This window comes from Coturnix japonica, unplaced genomic scaffold (genome assembly GCF_001577835.2).
Source record: "Coturnix japonica isolate 7356 unplaced genomic scaffold, Coturnix japonica 2.1 chrUnrandom476, whole genome shotgun sequence".
In the NCBI taxonomy this organism is placed as follows: domain Eukaryota; kingdom Metazoa; phylum Chordata; class Aves; order Galliformes; family Phasianidae; genus Coturnix; species Coturnix japonica.
This window is the reverse complement of record NW_015439878.1, coordinates 118,663-145,756: the sequence shown is the minus strand read 5'-3', so window position 1 is coordinate 145,756 and position 27,094 is coordinate 118,663. Positions and strand designations below refer to the sequence as shown.

The 27,094-nt window shown below is 63.8% G+C and overlaps 5 protein-coding genes and 2 long non-coding RNA genes across 8 annotated transcripts; 2 read left to right on the top strand and 5 right to left on the bottom strand.

Moving 5' to 3' along the window:
• Positions 1-6: 6 nt before the first annotated feature.
• LOC107307063 (neuronal tyrosine-phosphorylated phosphoinositide-3-kinase adapter 1) lies at positions 7-1,434 on the bottom strand. Its single transcript, XM_015850502.1, has 2 exons — positions 1,054-1,434; positions 7-623 (listed from the first exon to the last, which is right to left on the bottom strand). Exons 1-2 carry the CDS (start codon positions 1,421-1,423, stop codon positions 16-18), a joined length of 978 nt encoding a protein of 325 aa, XP_015705988.1. The 5' UTR covers positions 1,424-1,434; the 3' UTR covers positions 7-15.
• A 3,743-nt stretch (positions 1,435-5,177) lies between these two features.
• On the top strand, positions 5,178-7,943 carry LOC107307074 (TSC22 domain family protein 4). The gene is made up of 7 exons (XM_015850511.2): positions 5,178-5,572; positions 5,673-5,779; positions 6,294-6,342; positions 6,444-7,161; positions 7,266-7,464; positions 7,547-7,653; positions 7,738-7,943. Exons 1-4 carry the CDS (start codon positions 5,294-5,296, stop codon positions 6,612-6,614), a joined length of 606 nt encoding a protein of 201 aa, XP_015705997.2. The 5' UTR covers positions 5,178-5,293; the 3' UTR covers positions 6,615-7,161; positions 7,266-7,464; positions 7,547-7,653; positions 7,738-7,943.
• A 641-nt stretch (positions 7,944-8,584) lies between these two features.
• Positions 8,585-11,780, bottom strand: MEPCE (methylphosphate capping enzyme). The gene is made up of 4 exons (XM_015850510.2): positions 10,466-11,780; positions 9,388-9,606; positions 8,792-8,918; positions 8,585-8,702 (listed from the first exon to the last, which is right to left on the bottom strand). The coding sequence occupies exons 1-4, from the start codon at positions 11,678-11,680 to the stop codon at positions 8,650-8,652; spliced, it is 1,614 nt and encodes a 537-aa protein (XP_015705996.1). The 5' UTR covers positions 11,681-11,780; the 3' UTR covers positions 8,585-8,649.
• Positions 11,781-12,271: 491 nt separating this feature from the next.
• LOC107307069 lies at positions 12,272-14,671 on the top strand. Of its 2 annotated transcripts, none has more exons than XR_001552330.2 (4): positions 12,272-12,387; positions 13,231-13,345; positions 14,361-14,428; positions 14,632-14,671. It is a non-coding gene; the product is annotated as an uncharacterized LOC107307069 (long non-coding RNA). The 2 variants fall into 2 exon arrangements; XR_004305776.1 differs by lacking the exon at positions 12,272-12,387 and adding an exon at positions 12,782-12,897.
• Positions 12,608-16,478, bottom strand: ACTL6B (actin like 6B). Its single transcript, XM_015850507.2, has 13 exons — positions 16,311-16,478; positions 16,135-16,211; positions 15,535-15,700; positions 14,864-14,964; positions 14,671-14,768; positions 14,490-14,584; positions 14,307-14,413; positions 14,043-14,132; positions 13,777-13,838; positions 13,408-13,684; positions 13,210-13,305; positions 12,807-12,893; positions 12,608-12,715 (listed from the first exon to the last, which is right to left on the bottom strand). The coding sequence occupies exons 1-13, from the start codon at positions 16,333-16,335 to the stop codon at positions 12,635-12,637; spliced, it is 1,362 nt and encodes a 453-aa protein (XP_015705993.1). The 5' UTR covers positions 16,336-16,478; the 3' UTR covers positions 12,608-12,634.
• A 1,368-nt stretch (positions 16,479-17,846) lies between these two features.
• Positions 17,847-18,871, bottom strand: LOC107307071. Its single transcript, XR_001552331.2, has 3 exons — positions 18,630-18,871; positions 18,328-18,451; positions 17,847-18,093 (listed from the first exon to the last, which is right to left on the bottom strand). It is a non-coding gene; the product is annotated as an uncharacterized LOC107307071 (long non-coding RNA).
• Positions 18,872-24,429: 5,558 nt separating this feature from the next.
• On the bottom strand, positions 24,430-26,999 carry GIGYF1 (GRB10 interacting GYF protein 1). The gene is made up of 8 exons (XM_015850499.1): positions 26,812-26,999; positions 26,542-26,671; positions 26,368-26,457; positions 26,087-26,198; positions 25,597-25,699; positions 25,443-25,483; positions 24,892-25,112; positions 24,430-24,597 (listed from the first exon to the last, which is right to left on the bottom strand). The coding sequence occupies exons 1-8, from the start codon at positions 26,997-26,999 to the stop codon at positions 24,430-24,432; spliced, it is 1,053 nt and encodes a 350-aa protein (XP_015705985.1).
• Between the last annotated feature and the right edge of the window lie 95 nt (positions 27,000-27,094).

Below are 27,094 nucleotides of genomic sequence, written 5' to 3'. Positions count from 1 at the left end.
TCTGCCCCCCCCCCATCAGATGGCGGTGTCCCACAGCACCGCGTGCGGTCGGCGGGGGGGGGGAGACGCGGGGCCTCGCGATGCGGAACCGCTTTGGGACGGGGGCTGGGGGGAGGCCGTGGTCGTGGTGGAGGCGGGGGGGGGCAGACACGGCAGGGATTCCTGTTTGCGGAGCACCCCCCCCCGTTCGGGCGGTGGTCGCCGCCGCGCTTTGATTTCCGTACACACGCAACGTTTGCGTTCGATCACCTCCTGCAATTGGCCGTCCCGTACCGTGCGGGGGGGGCCCGCGTTTGAAGGGGGGGCGGCGGCGGACCCCCGACCGGACGTCCCCCCGCCCCCACCTGCCCCCGCCCCCGGACGGGGTTGGCTGCACGGCCGCGTGGTAGGAATGGGGGTCCCGGAAGTGGTAGGGATGGGGGTACCTGACGTGGGGCGGGGAACGGAAGTGGAAGCGGTGCGACCCAAACGCGGAAGAGAAGGGGGCGGCTCCGTGGTGGCTGTTGGGGGGGGATGGGGGGGTGGACCCGCCCCCGTTCGGTTCCCGGCCATCCGAAGCGCTTCGGCCCGAATCGGAATCCCCGACGGGGGGAGGGGGGCGGGGGCACGATCCTCCGCCAACTCTGTGGGAGTGAAGGGGGGGCACAGCAATGAGCACCGCACACTGCTCCCCCCAAGGGAACCCCATAACATCCCCTTATTTATACCATCCCCACCACATCCCCCAATACCCCCCTTCAGATAACCCCATAACCTCCCCCAGAACACCCCATAACCCCTCCATAACCCCCTCCTCACCATATAACCCACCCACACACACCATATCTCCCTTCACATGCCCCACCAAACACATCAAAGACCCCCCACGACACCCTCATACCCCTCCACACACACCCCACTCCATCCCTATATCCCCCCCACAAACACTCGATACAACTCCCCATACCATATCCTCCTCTTATCCCCCCCGCCCCAAACACCCCATACTCCCTCTACACCCCTTAACCCCCCTGAACACCCCACACCCTTCCCTTACCCCCCCCCTCCACTCACTCTCGCTCTCTTTCCTCCTGGGGGGAGCTCTCCGGTGCCCCCCCCACGCCCCTCCGGTCTCTCCATCCTCCTCCTCGTCCCGTTGCCTTTCTCGGGGGGGTCCCAACGCTCTCAAACTCTCATAGGCGGGGGGGGGCCGCTTCCCAGCCGGGTAAGTCCACAGCAAACTTGGGGGGGGTCGCCCGCTCGGAACCCCCCCCCCATCCCTCTCTGCTGTGGCTCCAGGGGGAGGGGCGGGGGGAGGTACAGTGTAGGAAGCCCCCCCCGCACCCAAAGCCCGGGCTGCAGCCCCCCCACCACTACCACCACCACTGAGGGCAGATGGAGGGCGGCCCCCCCCGGCGTGGGGGGGGGGTAACGGCGTGGACATGACTGCGGGCGCGGGCAAGCTTTTGGGGGGGCTCACCGGGGTGGAGGGGATGGGCAAACGGGAACCGAAATCTGGCGGGGGGCGTGGGGGGGACATGGGACCCCACCTCCGCTTTCTGCTGGGGGGGAGGGCGGCCAGAAAGGGGGTGGCGGGGGTGAGAAGGTTGGGGAAGGGGGGGGATTGGCCGGCAAGGGGGGGTACGACATCTCCTCGTATAATGGCCTGACTTTCCTCTTCAGGTTCGGGGGGGCGGGGGAGGCAGGGAACCCCCCGACCCCCCCCAATTTGCTCACCCACCATCTCGATGTAAACGGGCTCTTCTTCGGGGGGGGGGTGATGGTGGTGATGATGGTGATGAGGCATTGGTGGGGGTGAAAGGGTAGTTTGGGTGAGGGGGGGGCAGAAAAGCCTGCCGCCCAGTGTTGTGGCTCCCCTCCGCTGTCATAATTGGGTCTGGGGGCTTCCGTGTTGGCTTTCTGGGGGGGCACTTGCTGCGGCGACTGCTGGCCCGCCCCAACGGCATCCAGGTGGGTTTCAGTGCTGCATATCGCGGGGGTCTCGGGGTCAGGAGGGGCGCGGTGTGGATATCACGTGAGGGGGGGCTACCGTGGGCGGGGGGGGCTGGGGAGTTTTGAGGTGGGGGTCGTTTTGGGGGGTACGGACCACATGTGTGGGGCTCCGTAGGGGTGCTTGGGGGTATCTGATGTAGGATGGAGGGGGTTGGTTGCATCCATTAGAAGGGGGGTCTTTGACTGAGGGTTGGGGCCCCATGATTGAGTTCGAAGCAGATCGGGGGGGAAATCTGGGGTGGGTCTCACGCATGGGGACGGGGCTAGAGGAGTGCATTTCTCAGTGGTGGGTCAGGCTGTTGATGCGTTCGTTGGGGGGTTAGGGGGGAAATTGACTCTGGGGCGTCTTCCATAGGATGGAGGGGGGGAGTTCTGGGGGCTGGTTGGAGGGGGTGGTGCACTTTGACGAGAAGTAAAAAAGAGGGGGCGGTCTCGGTTGACGGGGAGGAGGTGGGCGTGACCGATAGATCTTGCAGCACCGTTGTGTGGCGGCGGGGGGGGGGTCTCCCACGTGACTGCAGCGGCCGCTACAATTTGTTTATTGGCTGGTTCGGGAAGTGGGGCCGTGCCCTGCGCCTGGATCGCTCGGGCATGGCGGGTGGGCGTTCGTGGGGGCGGGGCGAGTCGGGGAGTCCCTATGCACCCAGGCCCACCCCCTCCAATACAAGAGCTCGATGGTGGGGTTGGGGAGGAGGGGGGTTGTAGGGCGTCCAGCCCGACCGCGTGAGCTCACGACAGGGAACTTGAGGCGACCAATCCCCCGGGCTGGGGGCCGCGAAGGCGGGGCGGAGCGAGGTCCGTGGGTGGGCGGGCGAGGGTCGAGGAAATGCCGCACCCCGAGGTGAGCGCGCGAGACATGTGGGAGCCAGCTCTTCCTGTCTGCGCAGATTTTATTGGGCGGCCGCTATGGGGGGGGGAACGTCAGTGTGGGGGTCTGGTATATGAGGAGTTATAGTCGGCGGGGGGCTTGTACGTAACATAGAGAGCCCCTAATACAAACACCATCTAGTGGGGTGGCGGCGCCGCCGTCGTCACTACGACACACATTCCCGGCGGCCATCGGACGGCGGGGGCCGCTTCAACAACCACCGGGCGACCAGGGGGAAGTAGGCACGGCGCCACTACGAAGATGGGGGGTCAATATACACACATACAATCTGGGGGGGGTTCCCTATACACACAGAATACACTGCAGGGGATGGGGTCCGTCATAAGATAGCAGATGCACTGGAAGTGGTGGGTGGGGGTCCGTCATAGATACAACTGTCTACATTGGGGGGGGTCCTCTAATAGAGAAAACACACATGCATTGGGGGGGGGGGGTCTATATAGGCGCAAACATCATTACATTGGGGGGGGTCTCGTATAGGCACAACAATAGATTGGGCGGGGGGGTCTCGTATAGGCCACATCACAGTCACAATCACGCGAAAGTTAAGAACATTTCCAGCATACCATTGGGGGGGGGGATCTCTGATATGGTCAAACAGTACATTTGGGTAGGGGGGGTGTCTCTGATAGCACAGCAGTAGCTATATGGTGTTGGATCGCTGTAGAGGGGGGTCTTCTTATGAGGACACGCGATATATTGGTGCAGGGTCCTTCTATAAGGACACACAATAGCATTGGGGGGGGGCTAGTCTACTAGATACGGACGGCAGACCGGTACCGGGGGGGGGTCGCCTATATCGGACTCAATACAATAACACAGGGGGTGGAAGTGTGGGTGAGGTGGGTCTCGCCTATAGACCTTCACACACGGGGAGGGGCTGCAGGACGTGGGAACGCTAAGCCCTTCTCGTCCCGTCGTGTCTCCAGCCCGCCCCGGCAAAGCGCGCCTGCCATCTGTCGGTTTCGTGTTTTACCGACTGCACGCTCCGATAGTGGCGGGTCTGGGATCCCGAAACCTCCGCGCCCTCCCGTATCCGGATACCGGACCGATACACCCGGAACCGCAGCCGCGGCAGCGCCGCCTGCTCCGCCTCTCCTCCAGGAAGCGCAGAAACGCGGGCGGCGGGACCGCCCTGTCGTCCCGCGGAGCTCCGCTCATCCTAATTGGGGGTGGGGGGGCTTAGAGCACCGGGACCCCCCCACAAAGACCCCCCACCAGTAGTCATCCCCGAAAAGACCCTATCTGGCTGCACCACCACGAACCCCATTAACAACCCCGAGCAGCTGAGTGCCATCCCGTCTATGGGGGGCAGGCGCTCTATGGGGCTGAAAGCATACCGGCAGACCGGCCCCCCATAGGCGTCCTCAGCCTGGCACCCCCCCATCACAGCGAGGCAAACGCCCATAGCCCCTCAGTCCGCCCAGCACCACGCCGCGGTGCAGTACCCGCCGTTATCTGGGGGGGGGGGTTTTGCTATCGGGTCCTGGCAAGCATCGCGACCACCCCACCCGCCATTCCTAACACAACCCACAAATTCCGCCCCGTAATTTGCGCCCCAAAGTCCACCGTTGGCGGATGCCACGTTATATCTATGCGAGGGGGTGGCCATGGCGGTGGGTTCTAAGGGCTGAAGCCATACGCGACCCCCCCCCAAACGCCCCCACAAACCTCATCCCCCCCTATAACCCCCCATCGCCCCCGCTTAGCTCGCGCCGTTTCGCCATTGCCGGTTCCTCATCCCCCCCTGTAGCGTCCGTGCCGCGTTCCAATCGCCGGCGCGCTAACGCATTCGTTCGGTGGGGGGGGGGCGGGAGGGACAGCGGCGGCACGCCTTCGCGAAGCGGGGGATAAAGAGTGGGGGCGTGGAACGCGCTCACAGGACAGCAGAGAGACCAGATCATGTATAAAAAGACGGGGGGATATGGGGAGGGGGGTGGGGGTGACCCCGTGAATGGGTTGGGGTCACCCACAACACACAAACCACAAGCCACAAGAGAAATAAACGGCCCCGTTTGCGGGGCTGGGGCTGTATGAGGAGATTGTAATATGGGGGGGGGGTGAGGGGGGGTGAGGAGCCACACCGGGGGGACCGGGGGGTCCGGGTCCGGGGGCGCCGCAGCTCCGGGGAGGCCCCGGCGGTGGGGGCGGGGCGGCGCCCGCTAAGCCCCGCCCACTGGGAGCGGTGCTGGCCACGCCCACTCAACGCTCATCCATTGTACGGCGGGAGGTGGGCGGGGCTTGATGGTGGAATAGCCAATAGGAATAAAGGGGCGTGGCTGCCGGCGAATGGGCGTGGCCCGAACGGGGTTGCGGTGGGGGCGGTACTTCCGGTCCCCGCCCCGATGTCCCGGTTGCTCCGTCCCGCGGCCCCGCGGCCCCGCCCGGCCCCAACATGCGGCACGTCCCGCCATGAGCCGGAAGCGCAGCGGCTTCGCCATCACCAGCGTGAGAGGCGGGGCCGGGACCGATCCCGAACCGGAGCACGCTGAACACGGAACTCCCGGCTCGTCCCGGTTCCGGTTAGTGCGGCTACCGGTAACGGGAGAAACGCTGCGGCGCGGCCGGTGGATCTGCCGGGATTTCTACGACCGGGAGGCGGCGGGTTCCACCCGGCTGCCGCTGTCCCTCGGCTCCGCCCCGCCGCGCCCCGCGCAGCTGCCCCGGTCGTGGGGACACGGCGGGACAGAGGTGAGGGCGGGGGGGGAGAACGGAACCGGGAATGGCGGGGCCTGGCGGGGTCACGTGACGCCGCTCCGGTCACCCCTCCCGCCGTGTTTGTGTCCCGCAGGCGCTGCCCCGCCCCCCATCCCCAACGCACGGACGGCGCCCCGGGGCCGGCACCGAACGGCTCAGCGCGTGTCTGGGCCTCACCGGAACCGGGAGCGGGGATGACAGGTAGGCGGGACTTCCGGCGGGGCGGCGCTTCCGGTCCGAGCGTTTGGGAGCGGGAGCTTCCGGTTCCCAGGTGTTATGGGGCGGGTCACGTGTTTATAGGCGGGGCTCCTATTGGTTTTCCGGGGTGATACTTCCGGGTAACGCGGGTGTTTGGGGGCGGGACTTTCGGCCCGCAGGTGTTCGTGATTGGGTGATTGGTTGGGGGCGGGGCTTTCCCAGGTGTTCGTGATTGGGTGATTGGTTGGGGGCGGGGCTTTTCCAGGTGTTCGTGATTGGGTGATTGCTTGGGGGCGGGGCTTTCCCAGGTGTTTGTGGGCGGGGCTTCCTGCCCGCGGCTCTTTGGGCTCCCCACGTGCTCGGGGGCGGGGCTCCCCCTGCCGCGTTTCCCCGGGGCCCAAAGGGGAAGGAAACGACGGGGGAAGTTGCGCCACCCCCCGCCCGATGCCGCGTTACCGATGGGGCTGTGGGGGAGGGGGAGGCACGGCCCATAAGGCTCCGTTCTGTCACCCCACAGCTCCAGCAGCGGCGTCAGCGCCATTGACAACAAGATTGAACAGGCCATGGTGAGCGGGGGGGGGGGTTGGTCCTCTGTGCCTCCCAGGGGGGACCCCCCTCACTCAGCACGTCGCCCATCCCCGGCTCCTTTGTTCCTTTCCCCTTCCAGGACCTGGTGAAGAGCCACCTGATGTACGCGGTGCGGGAGGAGGTGGAGGTGCTGAAGGAGCAGATCAAGGAGCTCAATGAACGACGTGTGATGCTGGAAAGGGAGAACGGGGCCCTTCGTGCCATTGCCACCCCACAGCAGCTCGCACGCCTGCAGCCCCCCCCGCCATGAACATCCAGCCCCACCCCATCGCTATGGGGCCAACATAGTGCAATGAACCTCCCCACCCCATCACTATGGGGCAGCCATAGTGCCATGAACATCCCCCCAATAGCTATGGGGCAGCCATAGTGCCATGAACCTGCCCCCCATTGCTGTGGGGCTGCTGTAGTGCCACATTCTGTGCCTTTCTCAGGGGTTGAGTGGATGCTGGGGATGGGGTGGTACCCCACAATCCCATCTCAGGGCAGCTCTGCTGCTGTTTTTATACCGTGGAGGAAGATGGGGGGGGTTGGGTCACACAGTGTGCTAGGGACGATGACTTCCCCCCCCCCCCCCAATTTCTTTCCCCCCAAGTTGATTCGGGGCCTTTTATAATAAACTCGCACCTTTTCCAGCACGGAAATCCCAACCCACAAAGACCGAGGGGGCGGGGCTTGTTTAGCGAGGGGTGTGTCCGGTAGTACGTGGGCGTGGTCTCGCCGCCATGAGGCCGCCCGGGGCCGCTCCGGTCCCGATCTTAAGGCGGCGGGGGGGACGCGTTGGGGCGCCCCGGCAGGTCGGTAATTAATTAGGGGGTTAATAGGAACGGGGATGAACCGTGCGGGTCCGCCGTGGAGGGGTGGGGGCGGTGCCGCTCTATGCCGTGTCCCTCTTATACAGGTGCGCTTCGAGGACCCCCCCGCAAACGTGGTTGCCCCCCCCGGTTCCCCCCCGTTGGCGGCGCCGGTCCTTTGCAGCTCGCTGTGGGTGCGGGAGGGGCCCGACGCACCGGAGCCGTTTGACGCCGCTCAGGCCGCCTCGGAGCTGCTGGGGGCGTCGTTCGGAGCCCGGTGTGCGGTGGGGGCGGCGGCGGCCGGAGGTAAAACCGGGATGGGGGGGGTGGGGTGGGGGGTACATTTGGGTTGGGGGGGGGCAGCGCGGTGACCCGGTTCCGTTCGCAGCCACCAACGTCCCCCCGGCTCAGCGCCTGTTCCGGGGGCTCCTCGCTCTCTCCGCTCCCGCCCCGCGACCCCCGCGACGCGCGGCCCCCCCGGAGCCGCCCCCGAAGGTGAGTCCCCCCCCCATTCCCCCCCGAACCCCCCGTTACAGCCCGGTACCGGTGTTGTCATTTCCGTTCTCGGCTTCATTTCAGACCCCGGGCCCGGATCCGGTTCCAGCCGCTCTGGGGGGGCTCCCGTCGCTGTTTGAGACCCCTTATTTGCCCCCCCTCGCAGCCCCCCCTTGGGGCTCCCCCCGCCCCCTTCCCCGACCCCCCGGAGCCGCTTTCGTTCCGTACCGGAAGTTGCAGCAGTGGGGGGGCAATAAATAATACACCCTAATAAAGTGTGGATGACGTCATCACGGCGCGACGCGGCGGAGCCTCCATTCTCTGCTCCCGTGATGCTTTGCGGCCGCTTCCAACCGGCGCCCTCCCGTCATCCTTTGCGCGCTGCGCCGTTGGGAAGGATGGACTGCATTTCCCAGCAGCACCCGCGCTGCACCGCCTCTGCATGTTAATGAGCGCCGCTATGCTAATGAGCACGGCTATGCTAATGAGCGCCGCTATGCTAATGAGCGCCGCTATGCTAATGAGCACGGCTATGCTAATGAGCGCCGCTATGCTAATGAGCGCGGCACACCGTAGGGAGAACGGAACCGACTCCCCCCGCCCCCTCCCCGAATGAACCCGTGCTCCCACGTGCACACGCGGACACACGGAACAATTTCCTTCTTTATTCCTTGTCGTTGGGGGCAAGGGGGGGAAAGGAACGACACCCCCCCCCCCACCCCCTCACACCCCCACCCCCTGGCCCAGATCAGCACAGATCAACCTCCAACTGCCGGGGGGAGAATGAACGACCTCAACCCCCCCCAGAACAAATGCAGTGAGTGCCCCCAAACTGCACAAACGTGACACCCCCCTACTGGACCCGCAGCCTCTGCCCCCATTTGCAACCTGTGGTGCAGCGGATCTAAGGGGGGGGGGAAGCTGCACCTCAGGCTGGCAGTGGGGGGGGGGGGCACCCCTTCCATCCAAATCTCCTTTTATCTGCGGGGGGGGGGCTCAGGGGGCGTCTCCTTGGCCTTTGTGGAAGAGATAAATGGGCCTCTGGAAGCCTGGAATAGGAAAAGGGAAGATGGGTGTTAGGGGAGGGGTATGACCCGTCTGTCCCCTCCCCCATAAACGCTGTGTCCCCCCCCCCCACCTTTGGCGCTGTGCTGAGGGGTCCCCAGCAGTTCGTAGCTGGCAAAGCCGACCTCGGGGGAGGTCAAATAGGAGGGAAACTGCTCCGGGCGGAGGCGGATGCGGTGGTAGTTCCGGTACGTTGTCTCCTGTGAGGTGGAGAGGGTTAAAATGGGGAGGGGGCCACACAACTAAAGGCCCCATAACCCAACTATGAGCTGAGGGGAGGTTATAAGGGGTTCTGTGGGGGCAATGGGGTGTTGGAAGGAATTAGGAGAGGGATCTGGGGCTTTTGGAGCGGGGTTTGGGGGATTATGGGGCTGCAGTGGAGGATTGGGGGGGGTTGTCTTGGTGAGTTAAGGGGATTTGGGGGGAGGGTTATAGGGCTCCAATGAGGGGGTTGGGAGGATATGGGTGGGAAGATCTTAAAGAGCTGAAGGCTCTGAGGGAGGTTCCCACAGTCCAGCTGGGGACTTTGGGGAGGGTTATAGGGGTCCCACAACCAAAGGCTCACAGCTGGACCCATCCCACAGACAAGAGCAGACCCCCATCCCGCACCCCCAACCCCCATATCCCCCCCAGTCCCCCATTGGTGCCCCATAACCCCATTCATCTCACCGTCAGCCCCTTCCTCTTGCGGTAGGAAGCCCATGGCTGTGGCTCCAGCAGCAGCAGCCCCCCAGGCCGGAGGTGTCTGTAGGCCCGACGGAACAACCTTTTGAGCCCCTCGTCCCCCCAGTTGAGCTGCACCCATTTGGTCAGGGACAGAACCAGCAGGACGTCGAATTCGGGGCGCTGGGCCCACACCGCCTCCTCTCGTTCGGGGACGTAGTTGCCCTATGGGGTGGATGGGTGGGAGAGAGGTTAGGAGGGGTCTCATGGCAATGGGGAAGAGACTGGGTAGGGGGGGTTAAATAACAGATTAAAGGAGATCTTCAAAAACGATGGGGATTGAACTTAGAAAAGGGGGAGTGGCCCCACCCCTTCATGTACATCCTAATCACAGCCCCTTCAAAGCACCACCCCCTTCCATCGGCACCACCCCTTTAGCCACACCCCCTATTTACCCCCACCCCAACTGTGTCACCTTCCCATTTATTGACCCCAACCCAAACCACACCCCCTCCTTTAGCCCCACCCCTTTCATTTAGCCACACCCCATATTAAAATCAAACCCCTTGTAAAGCCCCACCCCCCAACCACGCCCCCTTTAGCCCCGCCCTTAACCACGCCCCTTAAACCTGCTGTGCCTTTAGCCCCGCCCCCAAACTTAGCCCCGCCCATTCACTCTATGTCACTCTTTTAACCACGCTTCCTTCCTTTAGCCCCGCCCCAACCCAACACCCCGCCCCCTTTCCTTAACCACGCCCCCAACCACACCCCTTCCGTTAGCCCCGCCCCAAACCACGCCCTTTCCCCTTAGCCCCGCCTCTAAACCATGCCCCCCTTTAGCCCCGCCTCTCTAATTGGCTCCGCCCCAAACCACGCCCCCTCCCTTTAGCCCCGCCCCAAACCAGGCTCCCTCCGTTTAGCCCCGCCTCCAAACCACGCCCCCTCCCTTTAGCCCCGCCTCTCTAATTGGCTCCGCCCCAAACCCCGCCCCTGCCCATTAGCCCCGCCTCTCCGATTGGCTCCACCCCCAAACCACGCCCCCTCCCTTTAGCCCCGCCCCCTCCCTTTAGCCCCGCCCCCTCACCGTGACAAACACGACGTTATGGGGGAAGTCGGAGGCTCCGGGCCCGTCGGGGGGCAGCCGTGGGGCAGCGATGGGTCCCCTGCTGGCCAGCAGCGCCGCAGGGAACCCCTTCCTCCCCCCTCCCTCCACGGCGGCCATTTCTTCGGACAGATAATGCCTGATGTTCTGCCGGGCCGAGCGGATCAAGGCCCCGTCAATGTCCAGCCCCACCACTCTGCTGGGCCCCCACCTCTTGGCGATGCTGAGCGTGACGTGCCCCACGTTACACCCCACATCCAGCACCTCCTTCCCGGTGAACCACTCGGCCTTCATGGCTTTCAACCTCCCGTCCTCGCAATCCGGGTTGCGATAGCCGTAATATTTACAGTAATTCCCATATTGGAACTTCTGGCTCTTGCGGCGCCGTGGGGCCGTCGTGGGGGTTTTAGGGCCGTTGTTTCCCCCTTTCCCTTTCTCCGGTGACGCCGTAGATCGGGCGGCCTCTGATTTACTACAAGTCCTTCTCCTCTTACGGTGCCGGCTGTTGGAGCACGTTGTGCTGCTGTTTCCAGCCGTGTTGGTGCTGCTGCTGGCCGTGTTCCCGTGCTCCGTGCTGCTCTCTGGCTCCATACTATTGTTGGTGCTGTTGGTGCTGTTCCCCCGTTGCTGACCCCGGTGGCGATGCCGACGTCGCGTTGCTTTGGCAGGTGATGCCAGACGGAGCCCGTCATCCCCCCCGGGCGCGTTGAGGCTGAGCGGGTCGGTGATGTCCCGCGGGATGAGGATCTCCACGGGGTCCCGTCCTCGTGCCGGTAGCGGTGATGACTGCGGGGTGCGTGCGTTCAGCGTGCGGCTCACCTCCTCGTCCAGGAGACTGTTGAGGTTCAGCGGGTCGAAGATGTTCCCCCCCAGCAGGAACTCGGACGGCAGCGCGGGGTCACATTCCGACGTCGCTCTCCGGCGCCGTTTCCACGGCGGTTGTTTGGATCCGGTGCAGCTGCTCCGCCGTTTTCCCCCCCCTCCGCCCCCCCCGCCGCCTCCTCCGGTCGCTCTGAAGCCGTTCCTGGGTCTCGGGGCCTCCCCCGCTCCGTCCGTTTCCTCCCGTCCCCTCCGCCGCTGGGGCCCGGTGGTGTCGGTGCCGCCCGGTGCAGGCCCGCCCCCCCCCGGTGGTTCTCCGGTCCTTAAAGGCGGCGGAGGGGCCCGGAACGCGTCGGGTTCAGCCGCCATCTCGATCATGGCCCGGCCGCTCCGCCCACCGCCGAGTCCAACGAGCCGGAGCCGGACGGTGCGGCGCGCGCCACCTCCCTCCCGCGATGGCAGGCGAGTCGCACCCTGCGCCTCCTTATATAGCCGAGGGGCGGGGCCACGACGGGCCCCGCCCCCCAACCGATAGACGGCCAATGGCGTGTGGCGCGCGGACGGAGGGCTGCGCCAATCGGTAGGAGGCGGAGTGGGCGGCGGCCAATGGGAGGAAGTGGCGCGCGGAAGAGGGGGGTAGCGACCAATGGCTGCACAGCGCGTCGGGGGCCTCGCGGGGGCCTTGCGGTTCTGGGCTGTCCACGGCGGTGCCTGAACGAAAAGCTACAGCGGCAGCTGGGCTCCCGGCCGTTCCTGGCCGCGGCCGACGCTGCTCCCCGTTATCCCGGACGGTGACGGCGCAGCGCGGGACGCACGGGCGGCAGAGCGGCTGCCTTTCGCCAATGCGCGTGCGCAGACGCCGGGTGCACACGGCGCACGCGTCACCCGTCGGCGCGCGCACGTGACGCATGCGCACAGCCTCGGCGCGCCGCGCATGCGCAGTGGGGCGCCCTCTGTGCGTCGTGCATGCGCACATGTGGCGCGGAGCGCTGAGGGGGAAGCGCGTGCGCACTGAGCGCGCTCCCGCGGCGGGAGGGAAAGCGGAGGCGCGAGGCCGCGTTTTGAGGGAAAAACGGGCGATTTTGGTAAAAAAAAAAGATGTCACCGAAATAACAGCGGCCACAACCCCGGCCCCAACCGCCCAGGCGGCTCCAGGCCCCTCCCTGTGCCGCTGTGAAGGCGCTGAGCCCCCATTCACAGCAGTGCGGCCTATCGAGGCCTGCGCCCAGCTCCAGGCCTGGGGGGGGGGGTTCCATTTATCGGCTCTTTTTGCTCCGGTTCCGTTTATTTTCTCCTCATTCTTTCGCTCCGTGTTAACGAGGGTTAATGGGCTCAGGGGCATTTCCGCTCCACGCACTGCTTGCCCCCCTCCTCGTATTCCTGCTTGGAGATCCACATCTGCTGGAACGTGCCCTGGGAACATGGGGAGGGGTCGGGGGGGGGGAGATGGGGGGGCACAAATCGCTGCCCCCCCCCCACGTTGTTTGTATCGCCCCCAACTCACAAGGGAGGCCAAAATGGAGCCCCCGATCCAGGGGCTGAAGCGCCGCTCCATGGTGCTGTTACTGGCGATCAGCTTCAGGCGCATGCTCTGTGTGAGGGGGGGGAATGAATGGGAGGGAATGGGGGGTACCAGGATGGGCACTAAAAGGGATACTGGGAGGGATTGGAATGGGGATTGAGGACACTGGGAGGGACTGGGGGGCAATAGGGGGCTATAGGGGAGGGAATGGGGTGCAGTGGGGGGGGATCGGGGGTGCTGGGGGGTCAATCGGGATTGAAGGGACTGGTGGACACTGGGAAGGAGTGGGTGGAACTGGGGGGGAACTGGGAGGCGCTGGGGGGGGGCACTGGATGTATTGGGAGCCCAGAAGCCGCCTCCCATTGGGGGGCTCCCATCAACTCACCGGGGGGGTCTTCTGTGACAGCTCCCGGTTGAGGCGGTCGGTGAAGCCCTGCAGCAAAGTGTTCCCCCCCGTGACAATGACGCTGCCATAGAGACCCTGCAGGAGGCAAAACAACAACGGGGGCAGGAGGTGCACGGTCAGTATCACCCCCCCACCCCTGGAAGCCCCCCCTAAATGCTCCCCCCCCCCAGTACTTACCGGCCTGATGTCTATATCACACATCCCAACGCTTGTCGTGACAACGTGACTCACACCCAGCATTGTGTTACCAGATAAACCCTGTTTGATAATGGGGGGGGGCTCAATATGGGGAGGGGTTGTGGGGATCAGAAGGGCTCTCGTCCCCCCCCAGCCCCACACCTTCACGTTGGAGGGGTCAAAGAGCCCCTCGGGGATGCGCAGCCGCTCGGCCCCATAGTCTGTATTGTAACCGTTGGGCATCTCGTAGTGCACTGTGGGCATCTGGGCGGCCACCCTAAGGGGAGGGGTCGCAATTTAGAGGAGGGGGTCCCCACACAACCCCACTCCTCTCCCAATAAACCCATCCACACCCCCCATATCGCTCACTGTTCGTCGTAGGGGGAGTCAGACACCTGCAGCACTGAGGCTTGGAAGTCCTGGATCACCTCCTGGGGGGGGAATGAATGGGGGGGAGTCACAGAGGGGACCCCAAAGTCCTTTTCTGTCCCCCAAGATCCTGTGTTCCCCCAATCTCCCTCTGTTCCCCCCAAACCCCATTCTGAATCTCGCTCTAATGTTCCCCCATATTCCCTCTTCCCCCCCAAATCCCCCCCAGTGGGGTTCCTCCTCTGTGCCCCCCCCCATTGACTCACATTGCAGGTGTAGTTGTGCCAGGACTTGGAGACGGGGGGCAGCTTCTCCTTCTTCTTCCAGTTGGGGGGGGCCCCCTCCCGGACCGGCTCCTAATGGGGGGGGGGTGTCAGGGAAAAGGGGGCGGGGTCAGAAAAAAGGGGGTGGGGAAATGGGGGTGGTTTAACCAATGAAAGGGGGCGTGGTATTAAATGGGCCTGGCCAATAGGGAACTATGGAGCTTGGATGTGGGGCAGGCAGTTGTGGGGCTGAGCCCTGCCCCACACCTTGGCAGCGATCATATAGGGCGGCACGATGTCGATGTTCATCTCTTGGAACAGCTCCCTGCACTGCATGGAGATGAAATCCCCGGCCAACGGCGACTTGACGATCCCTATGGGGCGAACAGGTGAGCGATGGGGGCTGCCCCCATAACCCTGCCCCATAGCCGCCCCATAGCTGCCCCACACCTTGCTGCAGGATGTATCCATCGTGCACTGGGATGGCTGTAGTGTGCGTGGCTCCGCTGTCCAACACCAGCCCCGTGCTGCGCCCATTGGCAAACCTGTGCTCCTCTCATTAAGGGCTGTATTAACAAAGACACCCCCACAGCCCGCCCCACGGCTGCCCCACATCTATGGGGCTGGATACGCTGTTAGAACAGCAGTTTTACACAAGAAAAAAGCAGGGATGTTGTAGTGTTCGAACATCAATTCCGTCAGCTTCTCACGCTTTGCTCTGGTATTCCACTGTGGGGCACAAGGTAGGAGATGTGGGGCTGGGGACCCCCCCCAGCCATGTGTGGGGTGATGTGGGGTGATGTGGGGCAGGTTGGGGGTCGTACCGGTGCTTCAGACATGAGCACGGGGTGCAGGCCTGGCTCCGACTTGACGTGTTTGCCATAGGTGTGATCCAGGATGGCCTGGAAGCACTCCCAGTCCTCAACTGGGGGGGGGGGATGGGGGTCAGCCTGGCCCCATAAGTGCAAGGGGTGACCCTATTTCCATAGCATCCCCATAGGGTGCTCTTATGGCCCCATAAGTGCAAGGGGTGACCCTATTTCCATAGCATCCCCATAGGGTGCTCTTATGGCCCCATAGGATGACCCCAGCCACCCTGTGTCCCTATGCAGTTACCCTATGGCCCCATAGGGTGACCCCAGCCCCCCATGGGGTGACCGCATGGCCCTATAGGATGACTCTAACCCCACAGCACATCCCCATGAAATGACTTATGAGCCCACCATGACCCCCAATATGACCACAGCCTCACAGTGTCCCTATGGGGTGCCACAGAACGACCCCAACCCCTCAGTATCCCTATAGGATGGCTCGTAACTCCATAGGCTGACCCCAGCCCCACAGCAATCCCCATAACACAACCACCCCATCCCATAGAGCCACCCCACCCCCTCAGTGCCCCCCCACCCCCATATAGAGCCCCCCCCATATAGAGCCCCCCCCATATAGACCCCCCCCATATAGACCCCCCCCCATATAGACCCCGCCGTCTCACTCATTCCGTTCTTGAGCGGTGACAGCACCTCCATCCCCTCCCGTGCCACGTGCAGCGCGTTGGTGTCGATGTAATAAACCTTCCCCCCTTTCTTCTCTTTGTCCCCATCCAGCTCCAGAGCCGCCTCCTCCGGGGACAGCAGCCCCACCGTGGTGGGGAAATCCGCCTGCCCCCCCCACGATCACCCCAGCCCGGTAAGGGGGGGGGGGCTCAATTATATGGGGCCAGGTTCACGGGGTGGGGGGGGCTGGGAGCCTCGGCGGTACGGGCAGTGTGGGGTGATGGGGGTCCCGGCGGTTCTGGGGGGTGTTATGGGGTTTTTTGGGGGACACGTGGGGGGGGAAAAGGGGATCCCGGGGCTGGAGGGGAGGGGAAGGTTGTGGGGGTCCCAGGGCTGTTTTGGGGGGGGGTAATAGGGATGGGGGAGGGATTGTGGGGGTCCCAGGAGTGTTGGGGGGGTTGAGGGTTAATGGGGTCCCAGTGATTCTGGGGGCGTTGGGGGGGGGGGGCTCAGGGGGTCCCGGGTTTTGAGGGACACGGCGGGTCTGGGGGGTCTCAATGTGGGGGGGGGGATCCCGGTGTGGGGGGGCAGCCCCGTACCTTGGGACAATCCTCCCCGGCATAACCGGCACGGACGGAGAACGAGCCGATGTCGAACACGAGCGCCCCGACCTCATCTTTGGGGGGGGGAGAAAGGACCGTGACACCGGGACCCCCCCCCAAATTAACCCCCCCCCATCAGCTCCGATCCCGGTGCCCCCCCCCCGTTCCCGTACCGCCTCCGTAGACCCCCCCGCTCATGGCGGCGGTTCAGCACCGGACAGCTCCCGTGTGTGTGTGAAGTGGGAGGGAGGCTTGGAAGGCCGCAGCCAATCAGAGCCCGGCTTCCTCTGCGCCGTGCGCTGTGATTGGATGCGGGTGCAGACAATGAGGGACGAGTCTTAAAGGGGCCGCGCTGTTTTATTGGGGGGGGGGTTGTGGTGCCCGGGGGGCGGGGCTAAAGAGACCCCCGACGGCCTCATTAGACCGCGCCTTAATTACCCTGTTGCCATGGGAACCGAGCTTTGTTACCGTGATAACGACAAATGAGATTGGGGGACCCGGGGGGGCCATGGGGGGAGTGTTGGGGGGGCTCGGGATGTACTGGGAGGGGGATGGGACGAACCTGTGGGGCCGGGATGTCCCCGCCCCACACTTGGGGGTCCTATGGATTATTGGAGACTCTTTTTTCACCCCCCCCCCCTTCAGGGCTGAAATAAGCCCCGCCCACCGAGGGGGGGGGCGTGGCCAACGGGCCGCCTCCGAATGGGGCGGAGCTACGATTGGCTCAGCCCACTAAGCCCCGCCCACAACGCACCGGTGGGGGCGTGGCTTCGCTTAGCTCCGCCCACTCCGCACAAGGGGCGGGGCTTCGCCTGCCCCCCCCCCCCCCCCATAAAATGTCCTTTTTAAACTTTGGGAATTAAAATGAAAATACGAACCAAAATGGCGCTCGGGGGGGGGCGGTCGGAGGTTGGGGGGGGTCATAGAGCAGACAGTTGCACCAAGGGCTACGTTTATTGTGGGGGGGGGGATATGTACAGGGGGGGGTTATTCACAGCGGGGTAGCGCGGCCCCCCCGTGTTGGGGGGGGGCTGTAAACATTGAACCACTCTCAGTGGGGCGGGGGGGGGGGGGGGGGCGGGGCTGGAGCTGGGCCCCCCTTCCTGCCCCCCCGCGGGAGGTAGAGGCTGTTGGAGCCGGGGGGGGGGACCCCTACATTCATCAGTGCCGCCCCTTTAGATGGGGGGGGGAGGGGAGGGTGTAATTCCCCCCCCCATATAACCAAAATGTGGGGGGGGGTCTCATGCTGGGGGGGTCAGGGGGGGTTGGGGGGGTTTCTATACCCCCAAAGGTATAAAAAAATGGCCACAAACCGGAGCTCCCCCCCCCCCCCCATGGAGGTTCACAGCAAACAAATAGCACTACAAAAAGGGGCGGGGCTTCTGCCCAGGGGGCGGGGCCCGGCACAAAGGGGAGGAGCCAATTCACTGTCCGGTCCAATGAGGGGGCAGTATGTGGGGCTGGGGGCGGGGCCAACAGGGAGGGGGCGGGGCCTAACTGCCCCCATTCGGGGGCTGTAAACACGGCCCTGGGGGGTAACACAGCTCTGCCCCCCCCGCTATGGGNGGGGGGCTCCAACGTGTCCAGGGGGGGTAACACAGCTCTGCCCCCCCCGCTATGGGGCAGCTCTGGCATCTGTGGGGCAGCAGCGGCTGTGACTGACCATCAATGGGGGTCATGCTCCCCCCCCAACCATGGGGCAGTTCTGACCTTGCCATGGAGCTGATGGGGGGAATGAGGGGGGGGGGCGATTTGTTCTTAGACCCCCCCCCCATATAATGTCCTCAGTGGGGCGGCTCCGGCGCTAAAGTGCAGCTGGGTCGGTCGTGGTGGCGGCCGTTAAGGTGCTTATGGGGCGCCGGGGGGGGGGGGCAAAGATGGGGGTCTTGGGGTGGGGGGGCACTCAGAAGTCCTCCACCATCTCCACTTCTCCCCCAGGGCAGTGCAGCGCATAACCTGGGGGGGGGGAAGGATGGGGGTCAGCAGTGCCCCCCCCACATCCCCCCTATTCATTCCGACCTCCCAATCCTGCCCACCCACCTCAATGTGCCCCCCCTTCATTGTGCCCCCCCACATCATTGCCACCCCCCACACTGTGCCCCCACCATGATACTGAGCCCCCCCCACCTCATTGCCCCCCCATCCTATTGTGCCACCCACCCACTGTGCCCCCCCCCATTTCCCCCCTACCCAGGATGCTGGGGTCGTTGTGCAGCAATAGGGGCCGCCGCTTCGCCTTCGCTTCTGGGGGGGGCAACTTTGGGCCGGGACCAAACTGGGGGGGATGCAGCGCTGCAGCCCCCAACCACTGCTCCTTAATTGGGGGGGGGGGCACAGAAAGTGAGAACCCCCCCCCATAATCTTACAGCTCTCCCCACACCCGCAAACCCATCCCCAATTAACAAACGCCCACAGAAAATCAGGAACCCCCCCAAGTCCTACAGCCCCCCCCCAACCCCCTCCAACCACAGCCCCCCCTCATTGCCACCTACCTGTGTGCTGTGGGGGGGGGGTCCGGGAGCTCTCCCCATCCTTTCCATCAGGGGGGGGCGGCTGAAATTGGGGGGGGGATCCCCTCCTCCTCCTCCTCCTCCTCCTCCCCCCTGGGGGGGGGCACGGGCCCAACCCAGACCCTCGCGGGGGGGCTCAGGCTCAGCGAGAGGGAAGGGGAAGGAGGTACCTGTGTGTGCCAATGGGGTGGGGTTGGGGTGGGGGCCAGTGTGTGCCCCCTCCCTCCAGAACCCTCCCTCAAATCCCTATGGACTCCCTTACACTGACACCTTCAGACTCTCTCCTCATTTACAGGCCCACCAGAGACCCCTATAGACCACCAAAAGAGCCCGCACCGCCCCCCCTCTCCTCTGAAATCACGCCAACCCTAACCACCAAAAATCCGAGGACCCCCACACTCGTGCACCCAGATGCTCGATCATACGGACTGGACCGGTGACTCCAAAAAGAACTGCCCTCAGGAATCTCCCCAAGCCCCACCGGCAGCCGCCGGCTAAAGAACGCATATGGACCCTCTCCAAGACACCGTCACGCACGCTTGGGACCCCCCATGAAACCCCTCACTGAGATTTTCCCAACAGACCTCGCCCGCCCTATCAGGAAATTGCAATGCCCCTGAGTGGAGACCACCCTCATGGAGATTCCCTTACAGTGCTACCCTTCAGACCACCGATCGGACCCCCTGACCCGATCTCCATAGTCCCCCCCACAGAACTCCCTATACCGGACTCCACCTCGAGGTGCCACCTCCGCCTGCCCCCCACCGTTCGCGCGGTGCTGCTCCAGTAGCCCAACCAGTGCAGCCCGTCACCCACGAGGCCAGTATGAGCTTTGCTCTTCTCCTCCTCACTCCGTGGACGCCGCCGGCGGAACGGGGGTACCTTCTAGTTCTTGGGGGAGGGGCTACTATGTGTGCTTGCCGCCCCCACCGGTTGTTCCTCCCACCCTCCAATAATCGCTTCCGATAATCCCCGGCACCAATTGCCCCGCACCGAAGTGATCCCCTATGTTCTCGCCTCACATTGTCCATTAACCAGCCCCCACATCCCCCCTAATAGCTAGTTATGGGATTATGCCTTCCCTCACAATCCCCCCCCCATAGACGCGCCTAACCAGGCCCCATCCGGACCCATACCCCTACTCCTGGCCCCCCAAATGTCCCCAGCCGACGCCCAATAACAGCCTAGCAGGAAGCAACATGCCTGTTGATCCCCCCTCCATAAAGCCCCCATCAAGGACCCCCAACTCCTGCCCCAATGTTCCCCCCCTCGCTGGTACAAGTCCCCACATCACCCAACTGCTGGGTTCCGCTGCGACCCTTCTCGCACCGCCCCCCAGGTGGCGGAAGGAACTCCGCCCGGCCGGCGGGCGCTCTCCTGGCTCCCACGCGTGCAAGTCCCCGGGGTTCGTTTCTCTCACTGGTGGGTCCAGAGCAGCCTCAGCCCCCATAGGACCCCAGGCGACCACGGGGACCTCCCACCTTAGGGGGGAACCCAGGGTTATATGGAGGGGGGGTCCATAGGGCTACTGTGATCTTGTAATTTAATGGTCCGATAGATTAATGAAGTGTCTACGACTATAGAAGATCTCGACTATTCTGAGGAATGGGGTTATATTGATTGGGGTGGTCATACGGGGGGATTATAAGGGGGTCCGGTTAATTGGGAATATTGGTATGAAAGATGATCACATTAACGGGAAACGTATGGGGGGGGGGGCACACTAATTGAGCAGGTCGCATTGACCGTAGGAGGAATACCTCAACGCGATGCCTGCCCGCAGTCCCGTGTGTTGTTTGTGGGGGTGGGAGGCGCCGCTCTCCATCCGGGGGGCATTGGGGATGGGCCCAAGGGTGGGGGGAGGGGTTTCCACCAGGGGAGGCTGCCGCTTTGTCTGCGAGCAGCTTCAGCAGCGCCTCCTGACTGCCGGCACTGATGGGGGGGGGGGGTATTTACAAAAAACATCTTTTTTTCAAGCCCCCTCCCAAATAACCACAGGGACCACCCCTATCCCTGCAGCACGTCTCTAACACACATCCATCCCCTCAGGTTGCTGCACTAACCAGCTCCCCCAGAAGACCCCATAGAAACCTCCCTACAGACCCCAGCCTGGACCCCCATAGTAATACCTCAGGTTGTTCTCCCTACAACCCGCCACACCACACGCCCTAACAGCCCTCCCCACTTGCTACGCCCCCACCCCCCCCAGAACCCCCTAATTCAAATCCCCAGACCCCCCAAGGACCCCCCAGCGCCCCCCCCCACCTTGCTTCCTCCCTGCAGCTCCTCTTCCCTGTGCCGCCTCACGTTTGCGCTGATTTCATCCTCATTCCCCATCCGTGCCCCGAAGCTGCCTGCAGACTGATGGGGGTGCGGGAACTTATACGGGGGGGGGGGTGGTCCCTCATTGGCCGGCTGGTTCTTTGTCGTGCTGGGGCGGGGGCTATTCTTTGGTGATCGTGGGCGCGGGGTGGGCAGGGCAGATTCACCTTGTGACTGATGCAGCCTGCATGCTCTAGGTGCCCAGTGAGGTAGTGGGGCCTTACTGGGGAAGTCGACGGCGGCTGCTTGAGCTGCTATTGCTTCGAGCTTAGAGGCGGGACCGCTCCAAGCGAGCCCGTGGGCAGCACACGCTCGTTGATGATTGGGGGGTGGGGGGTTTGGAATGAGCTAGGGAGGGGGGGCGGGTCTGCAGGCACATTCATAGTAGGCACTGTGGACAGCAGGACCGGGACCGGCTTCTCCCCACTAAGGTCCAAAAACAGACCCAGGTTCTGCCCACAGCCCAGTGCCGACCCATAGCTTTCCCGACCCCATCCCGCTCAGCCTGACGAGAGCCCCGGGTGGGGTCTATCTGGAGTCCTCCCATGCACGCACGCGTTACCATCAAGGGCCAATCCGCCGCCGAGCCGCTGGCCAACTTCTAGTACTCCCCTGTTCAGCTGTCTTTTTAAGCGGGGCGGGGGGGGATTTATTTACTTGCGAAGCCCACCACCTCACAACCGGCCAGCGCACCAATGACCCCAACACCTCGTTGGGGGTACCCCCAGTGATCAGTTGCATCTGTATTAGGACTGCGGGGGGGACTGCAACCGTCGGCGTGTTTACTATCAGGATGAGTGCTTAAACGATACGGGACGCTTTACTCCGGTATTGCTGCCGCTGCAGGAAAGAGCCTCAGCAGGCTGGGCGGTAGGGGTGGAGCCTCACTCTCCCACGAATACTGGGGTCTTACTGGGACCGGGAGCGGGGGGAGGGGCCAGGCGGGCTGGTCGTGACTTGTCCTGGGGGGGGGGTAGTAGGTGGGGTCAGTATGCAGCCCGGGGGGGGGGGGGGGGTACTCCGATGTGTGTTGTGTAGATTACGGGGGTGAGGGGGCACATTGCTCACACCCTGCCCCAGGAGCCTGCAGGAGATTGCTGGTGCTGGAGCTGATGGTACAACCTGAACCAGCATCGACGCGGGTGGCTGACCCAATCTTGCCTGCTTCTTCAACCCGGCTCCTGTCCAGGTTTCCCTGGAATCGGAGGGGGGGGTAGGGGGAGAAGGTACCTGAAGTCGGGGGAGTGGAATTTGCTACTAGGAAGACGGCGGGGTCTGATGATGGTGGCTGGGGGGGGTCCTGGAGAGGTATTCATAGGAGATGGCTCTGCGAAAGAGCAGAGAAAAGGGGAGGTCATATAGGAGGGCGGAGATGGATGCTTCGGGTCGGTCGAGATTTTGGCGAATAGGATGGGCGTGGGATTATGATCCGATAGCACATCTGGCTGGGCGGGGATGGGTCCCTGAGAGTGGGGTGGGGTCTTAGACTCACCATCATGTGGGGGGGGGATGGGGCCGGGGGCCGACGGGGACCGCTGCCGTGAATGGAAGGCCAATCCATTCTATGCATGACCTCGCAGCCCGCAGGGTTATTGGAGATCCTTCCATCGCAGCCTGGTCTTCACGCGTGTTGCAGAGAAGAGTCTCGCATCACGAGCGAGCCTATGGGGAAATAAACCGGCGTGGAAACCATTCCCCCCTCTCCTGGGGGTAAAGGGGCCTGGGGGGGGGGCAACGGGGGGGTCAGAAGGGGGGGGGAGGGGATGGGGCAGTCAAGGGGGTGGTGCAAGGGCGAGGAGGGTCTTTGAACGGAGGGTGTGGTTATATCTCGGGGGGTAGAGATCGATAGACATCAATACATGTCAGGACGTGGGGAGTGGGAGGAACGTGAGGGAGGTGTGTGTGTGAAGCATGTATGGGGGTTCTCGAATGCGGGTGTACTAATAGAGATAAGCAATTCGTTATAGGGTTTCGTTCGTTTTGGGAGGGGTCCCACCATGTGGAAGAATGCTCACCTGACGAGGGCGTGACACCGACGCGTCGTAGGAACCAATATTCCGTGGCTGCTTCCGATGTGCGCCTGACGGCCCGTAAGTCAAGGCAGGCGGCTATGGCTTGGGCGGCGGGGTCCGCGCAAGTGAAGGACCCGCCTCATCGCAAATACGCGTTGAGGCCAACTCGTGAAACAGGGCCGGTGGATTCGCTCGCACGATAAAATGGTAGCGTAGTGTGGCGCAGATGAGGAAGCCTCCTCATGCAGCGACGGCCACCGCAGCTTCTCTGCCTCGCTACATTGGGGGGGGGTATAACAATGGGAGAGGGAGCGGGATCCCAAACCAAGCTCCAACCCTGAAGAGAACCTGCCCCATTCCAAGCCTCGCACTGACCCCCTGTAAACACACCCCATTGGCAACCCCATACAACCGGACGCCCCCTAATCGCCCTACCCAACACAACCATCCACTCACAAGACCACCCCCAACACAACGGTCGCCTGGCATGTGAGCTATGGGCCAAATAGAAACGAGCCCTATATAGGACCCCACCCAGAAAGAGACCCCCGCCCTCAACCCTTGCTCTGAGCGGTTGCCTTCATCCCTCTATTCCATGCTGCCGCGCGTCGCTTGAGTTGGGGGAGCAGAGACGCCTTGAGAGCGGCTGCAGTTGGGGAGGGGTTTAAGACTTGGGGGGGGGGGAGGAGTTGTTGAGGGGGCAGGGGAAAGCATCACTACGCACGTGCTGGCAGTCGGGGTCAGGGGGGGTCCGGGACTCACGTGATTGACTGTGGGGGCGGCTCAGGGTGGGCTTGTGCTTCTTTCCCGGAGGGGGGGGGTTCCTGGAGAAGGGCGGGATAAAGGGGGGGGTTGTTAAAAGCAAGAGGGGGGGGGGGGCGGGGGGGGGGGGGGGGGGGGGGGGGGGGGGGGTTGTTAAAAGGAGAGTGGGGGGGCAGGGGGGTCTTACCTGGGGGGGAGCAATTTATGGGTGGGGGGGGGGCACTCACGCCGTCGGGGGTCCGCTGGGGGGGTTCTGAGTTTCGTCAGACCGCTTCGGTGTCACCGTCTGGATCGGGGTCGTTCTGGGGGGGGGGTAACGGGGGCCCCTTCTGGGGGGGTTTCCACTCCATAAGGGGGGGTAGGGTTGTATCACAGCATCATCACCACCCCCCAATGGCCCCTGTCACGTTGCACCCGTGCCCGTCCCTTCCACACAAAGGGGCCTCCCACACCCCCCTCTATCCCCCCCATTACCCAATCCCCCATATCCCCCCCATACAACCCCACCCCCCACTCTCCCCCGCATAGGTCTGCCCGTGTCCCCATTAACAGCCCCATATCTCCCTCCCATCCCCATATCCCCCCATACCCCCATAAGTCCCCCCACCTTGCATGGCAGGGAAGGCCCCGCTGGCAAATCGAACGTGTCCCATTCTCTTCATCCTATATCCAGCGCACCACTCTGGTCAGCGCGTCCCGCTTCCGATCACGTCCCCGTCCCGGTTCCTCCGTCCCGGATTTACCGTCCGGCCATTCCGGTTCCCGTCATCCTCCTCGTTTCCGTCCCGTGTTCCATCGGTCGTTACATCACGTCCCACGAAGGTTCCGCTTCCGCGGCGCCGCAACGGGGGGGTCTGCGGGGCAGGGGGGGCTGTCAGTTGTCGGGGGCGGGTAGGGGGGAGGGGGGGGCCGACGTGGAGGAGGAGGCAGGTGAAGTGTGGGGGGAGACATTGGGGGGGGGACAATTGGGGGGCATTTAGGTGGGGGGGGGGATATTGGGGGGTTTGCACGTTGGGTGGGGAACACAATATTGGAGGGAGGACACATTGGGGTCTGGGTCGGGGACATCCATGTGGGTGAACCAGTGGACATCAGTTTGGAGACCCCCGTGCCCCCCCCCATCCCCCAATCTGCCCCCCTCAACTCACACGTGGGCTGCTCCCCTCCATCGCTCGCTTCCTTCCTTCCCTGCCATGTGGGTCCCGGTGTGGCCGTGGGGGGGGGCCCAGCCGCCAGTTGCCCCCCCCAGCCCCCAGCTCGTCGTCGCCCCCCGGCTCCTCCCGCAGCGCCCTCCAGTTGGTGCTGTCAGAACGGGGGGGCTCCTTCCGCGGACCCCCCCCCGCTCCTGACTCCTCGAAGGGTGCCCGGCCTGGGATGGATGGGGGGGAGAAACGTGGGGACACTGCAGTGCCACCCCCCGACTCCCTATAGCCCCCCTTGAAATCCCACTCGCATTGAACACCCCCAAACCTGCTATTGCCCCACATGGACCCCCTGACCCCCCCCAGACCCCCAGGTTCCCTCCATGCCCCCCAGGGACCCCTCACAGACCCCACCAACTCCTTATTGCCCCCCCTGTGCACCCTTTAATCTTCTTCTCCACCACCCATTGCCCCCCATGGACCCTCATGGACCCCCCCCAGACTCTTCCTATTGCCCCCCCCACAGACCCCATCCCCCCCAACAACCCCCCCCTCACCTCCATCTCTCCGCGGGGGCTTCTCAAAGCGTCGCTCCCCTCTGGGATGGGGGGGGGGGGCACAAATCAGCTCCTGGGGGGGGTGGCACACAGGACCCCCCCCCCCAAAAGCTGTGTGTCCCCCCCTTATGCCCCCCCCCCCCCATTTCCCTACCTGTCATCCCAGCTTTGGCTCCTGGTCACCTCTCGGCCACGACCGAAACCTTCGGGCTCCTCTGCCCCACGGGGGAAAAAACCCCCCTCAGCACGGCCCCGACCTGGGGGGGGACATGGGGATAGTGGGGGGGGGCACTGGGGGGACACAAGCACACTGGGGGGAAGCGAGGGTGAGGACATGCAATATTGGGACTGTGGGGGCAATGAGGGGATATTGGGAGGCATAATGGGGATCCTGTGGGAACGTTATGGGGCACAATGGGGACACTATGTGGAGTAATGGGGCCAATGGGGTGGAATTAGGCAGAACGGACATAATGGGGCACTATGGGGACATGATGGGGGCACTGGGGGCACTTGGGGATGTTATGGGGTGCTATGGGGCACAATGGGAGCGCTATGGGACACTATGGGATGCAATGGGGGCACTGTGGGGATGCAATGGGGCACAATGGGGTCATTTAGGGGCTACTTATGGGGTCACCCACCTCGACTTCGGGTGCCCACACGGCCCCGTCCCCCCCCGGCAGCGGAGCCCCCCCCAGCTCTGCCCATGAGCCGCAGCACAGCCACGCTGTTCACCGACTGCGAGAAGTTCCTCTAATTGGGGGGGGGAATAAAAACAATTAGAGATTAATTAATGAACGAAACGAGGTTGGGGGGGTGGGGGGGGATTCTTAGGGATGCCCCACACCCCCCCACTGCCCCATTCACCTCATATTGGGGTCCAACCCACCCCCATGTTGTGCCCCCCCCCCCCATTACAGACCTGCTCCTCTTCAGTCAATGGCAGCAGCGCCAATGGGGGCAGCGGCTCCTCCTGAGCGATGGCGGCGAACTCCTGGATCTCCTCTGGGGCCTTTGATGGGGGGGGGGTTAAAGTGGGGAGGGGTCCTTCTCATTGACCCCCCCCCTTGATTTGAAGACGTCACGTGACCCTCACCTTATCACCGGGGACGTAGAGCGCCAACATCTCCTCCCGGCCGTAACGTTTGGCTGCTGAACGGAGCCGGGGGAGGGCAGGGGATGGGGGGGGGGACGGGAGAGAAGCCCCCCCTGAAAGAGCCCGAAGCCTGGGGAAAGGGGGGGGGGGAAGGTGAGGTTGGGGGTGTGATTTTAGGGGGGTTTAGAGGGGGGAGGTTGGGGGTGGGGAAGGGACATGAATGTAGGGAGAACACCCCCTGCCCCCCCCCCCTTATTGTGCAGCTCTCACCACTCCGGCCCAAAGTTCAGTGTCTCGGCGGCCATTGCTGGGCTCCTCTTCAGCCCTGGGGGGGAACACAAGAAGTCGGCCCTGCAGCCCACAGCCCCTCCCTCAAAGACCCCCCACTTCCATCCCAGCATCTCCAGCACTTCCCTGTGACCCCAATACTCCCCTGTGCCCTCCAGACCCCCCCCCATGACCCAGCACCCCAGAACCCCCAGACCTCACTGCATTACCCCTCCCGTACCCCCAGACCCCCCTGTCCATGGCCCCCCCAGTACCCCAGAGCCCC

Excerpts from the sequence above, each read along its gene's own strand:
- LOC107307063 (XM_015850502.1), bottom strand. The coding sequence starts at position 1,423 with ATGTCCACGCCGTTACCCCCCCCCCACGCCGGGGGGGGCCGCCCTCCA. Across the intron at positions 624-1,053 it reads CAGGAGGAAAGAGAGCGAGA|AGTTGGCGGAGGATCGTGCC; the intron begins GTGAGTGGAGGG and ends TCACTCCCACAG.
- ACTL6B (XM_015850507.2), bottom strand. The coding sequence starts at position 16,335 with ATGAGCGGGGGGGTCTACGGAGGCG. Across the intron at positions 16,212-16,310 it reads CGGGGGGGTCTACGGAGGCG|ATGAGGTCGGGGCGCTCGTG; the intron begins GTACGGGAACGG and ends CCCCCCCCAAAG. Across the intron at positions 12,716-12,806 it reads GCTCCATTTTGGCCTCCCTT|GGCACGTTCCAGCAGATGTG; the intron begins GTGAGTTGGGGG and ends CCATGTTCCCAG.
- LOC107307074 (XM_015850511.2), top strand. The coding sequence starts at position 5,294 with ATGAGCCGGAAGCGCAGCGGCTTCGCCATCACCAGCGTGAGAGGCGGG. Across the intron at positions 5,780-6,293 it reads ACCGGGAGCGGGGATGACAG|CTCCAGCAGCGGCGTCAGCG; the intron begins GTAGGCGGGACT and ends GTCACCCCACAG. Across the intron at positions 6,343-6,443 it reads ACAAGATTGAACAGGCCATG|GACCTGGTGAAGAGCCACCT; the intron begins GTGAGCGGGGGG and ends TTCCCCTTCCAG.
- GIGYF1 (XM_015850499.1), bottom strand. The coding sequence starts at position 26,999 with ATGGGGGGGGGTCTGGAGGGCACAGGGGAGTATTGGGGTCACAGGGAA. Across the intron at positions 26,458-26,541 it reads TCTACGTCCCCGGTGATAAG|GCCCCAGAGGAGATCCAGGA; the intron begins GTGAGGGTCACG and ends CCCCCATCAAAG. Across the intron at positions 25,484-25,596 it reads AGCCAAAGCTGGGATGACAG|AGGGGAGCGACGCTTTGAGA; the intron begins GTAGGGAAATGG and ends CCCCCATCCCAG.
- MEPCE (XM_015850510.2), bottom strand. The coding sequence starts at position 11,680 with ATGATCGAGATGGCGGCTGAACCCGACGCGTTCCGGGCCCCTCCGCCG. Across the intron at positions 9,607-10,465 it reads ATAACGTCGTGTTTGTCACG|GGCAACTACGTCCCCGAACG; the intron begins GTGAGGGGGCGG and ends TCCACCCCATAG. Across the intron at positions 8,703-8,791 it reads CCCTCAGCACAGCGCCAAAG|GCTTCCAGAGGCCCATTTAT; the intron begins GTGGGGGGGGGG and ends TTCCTATTCCAG.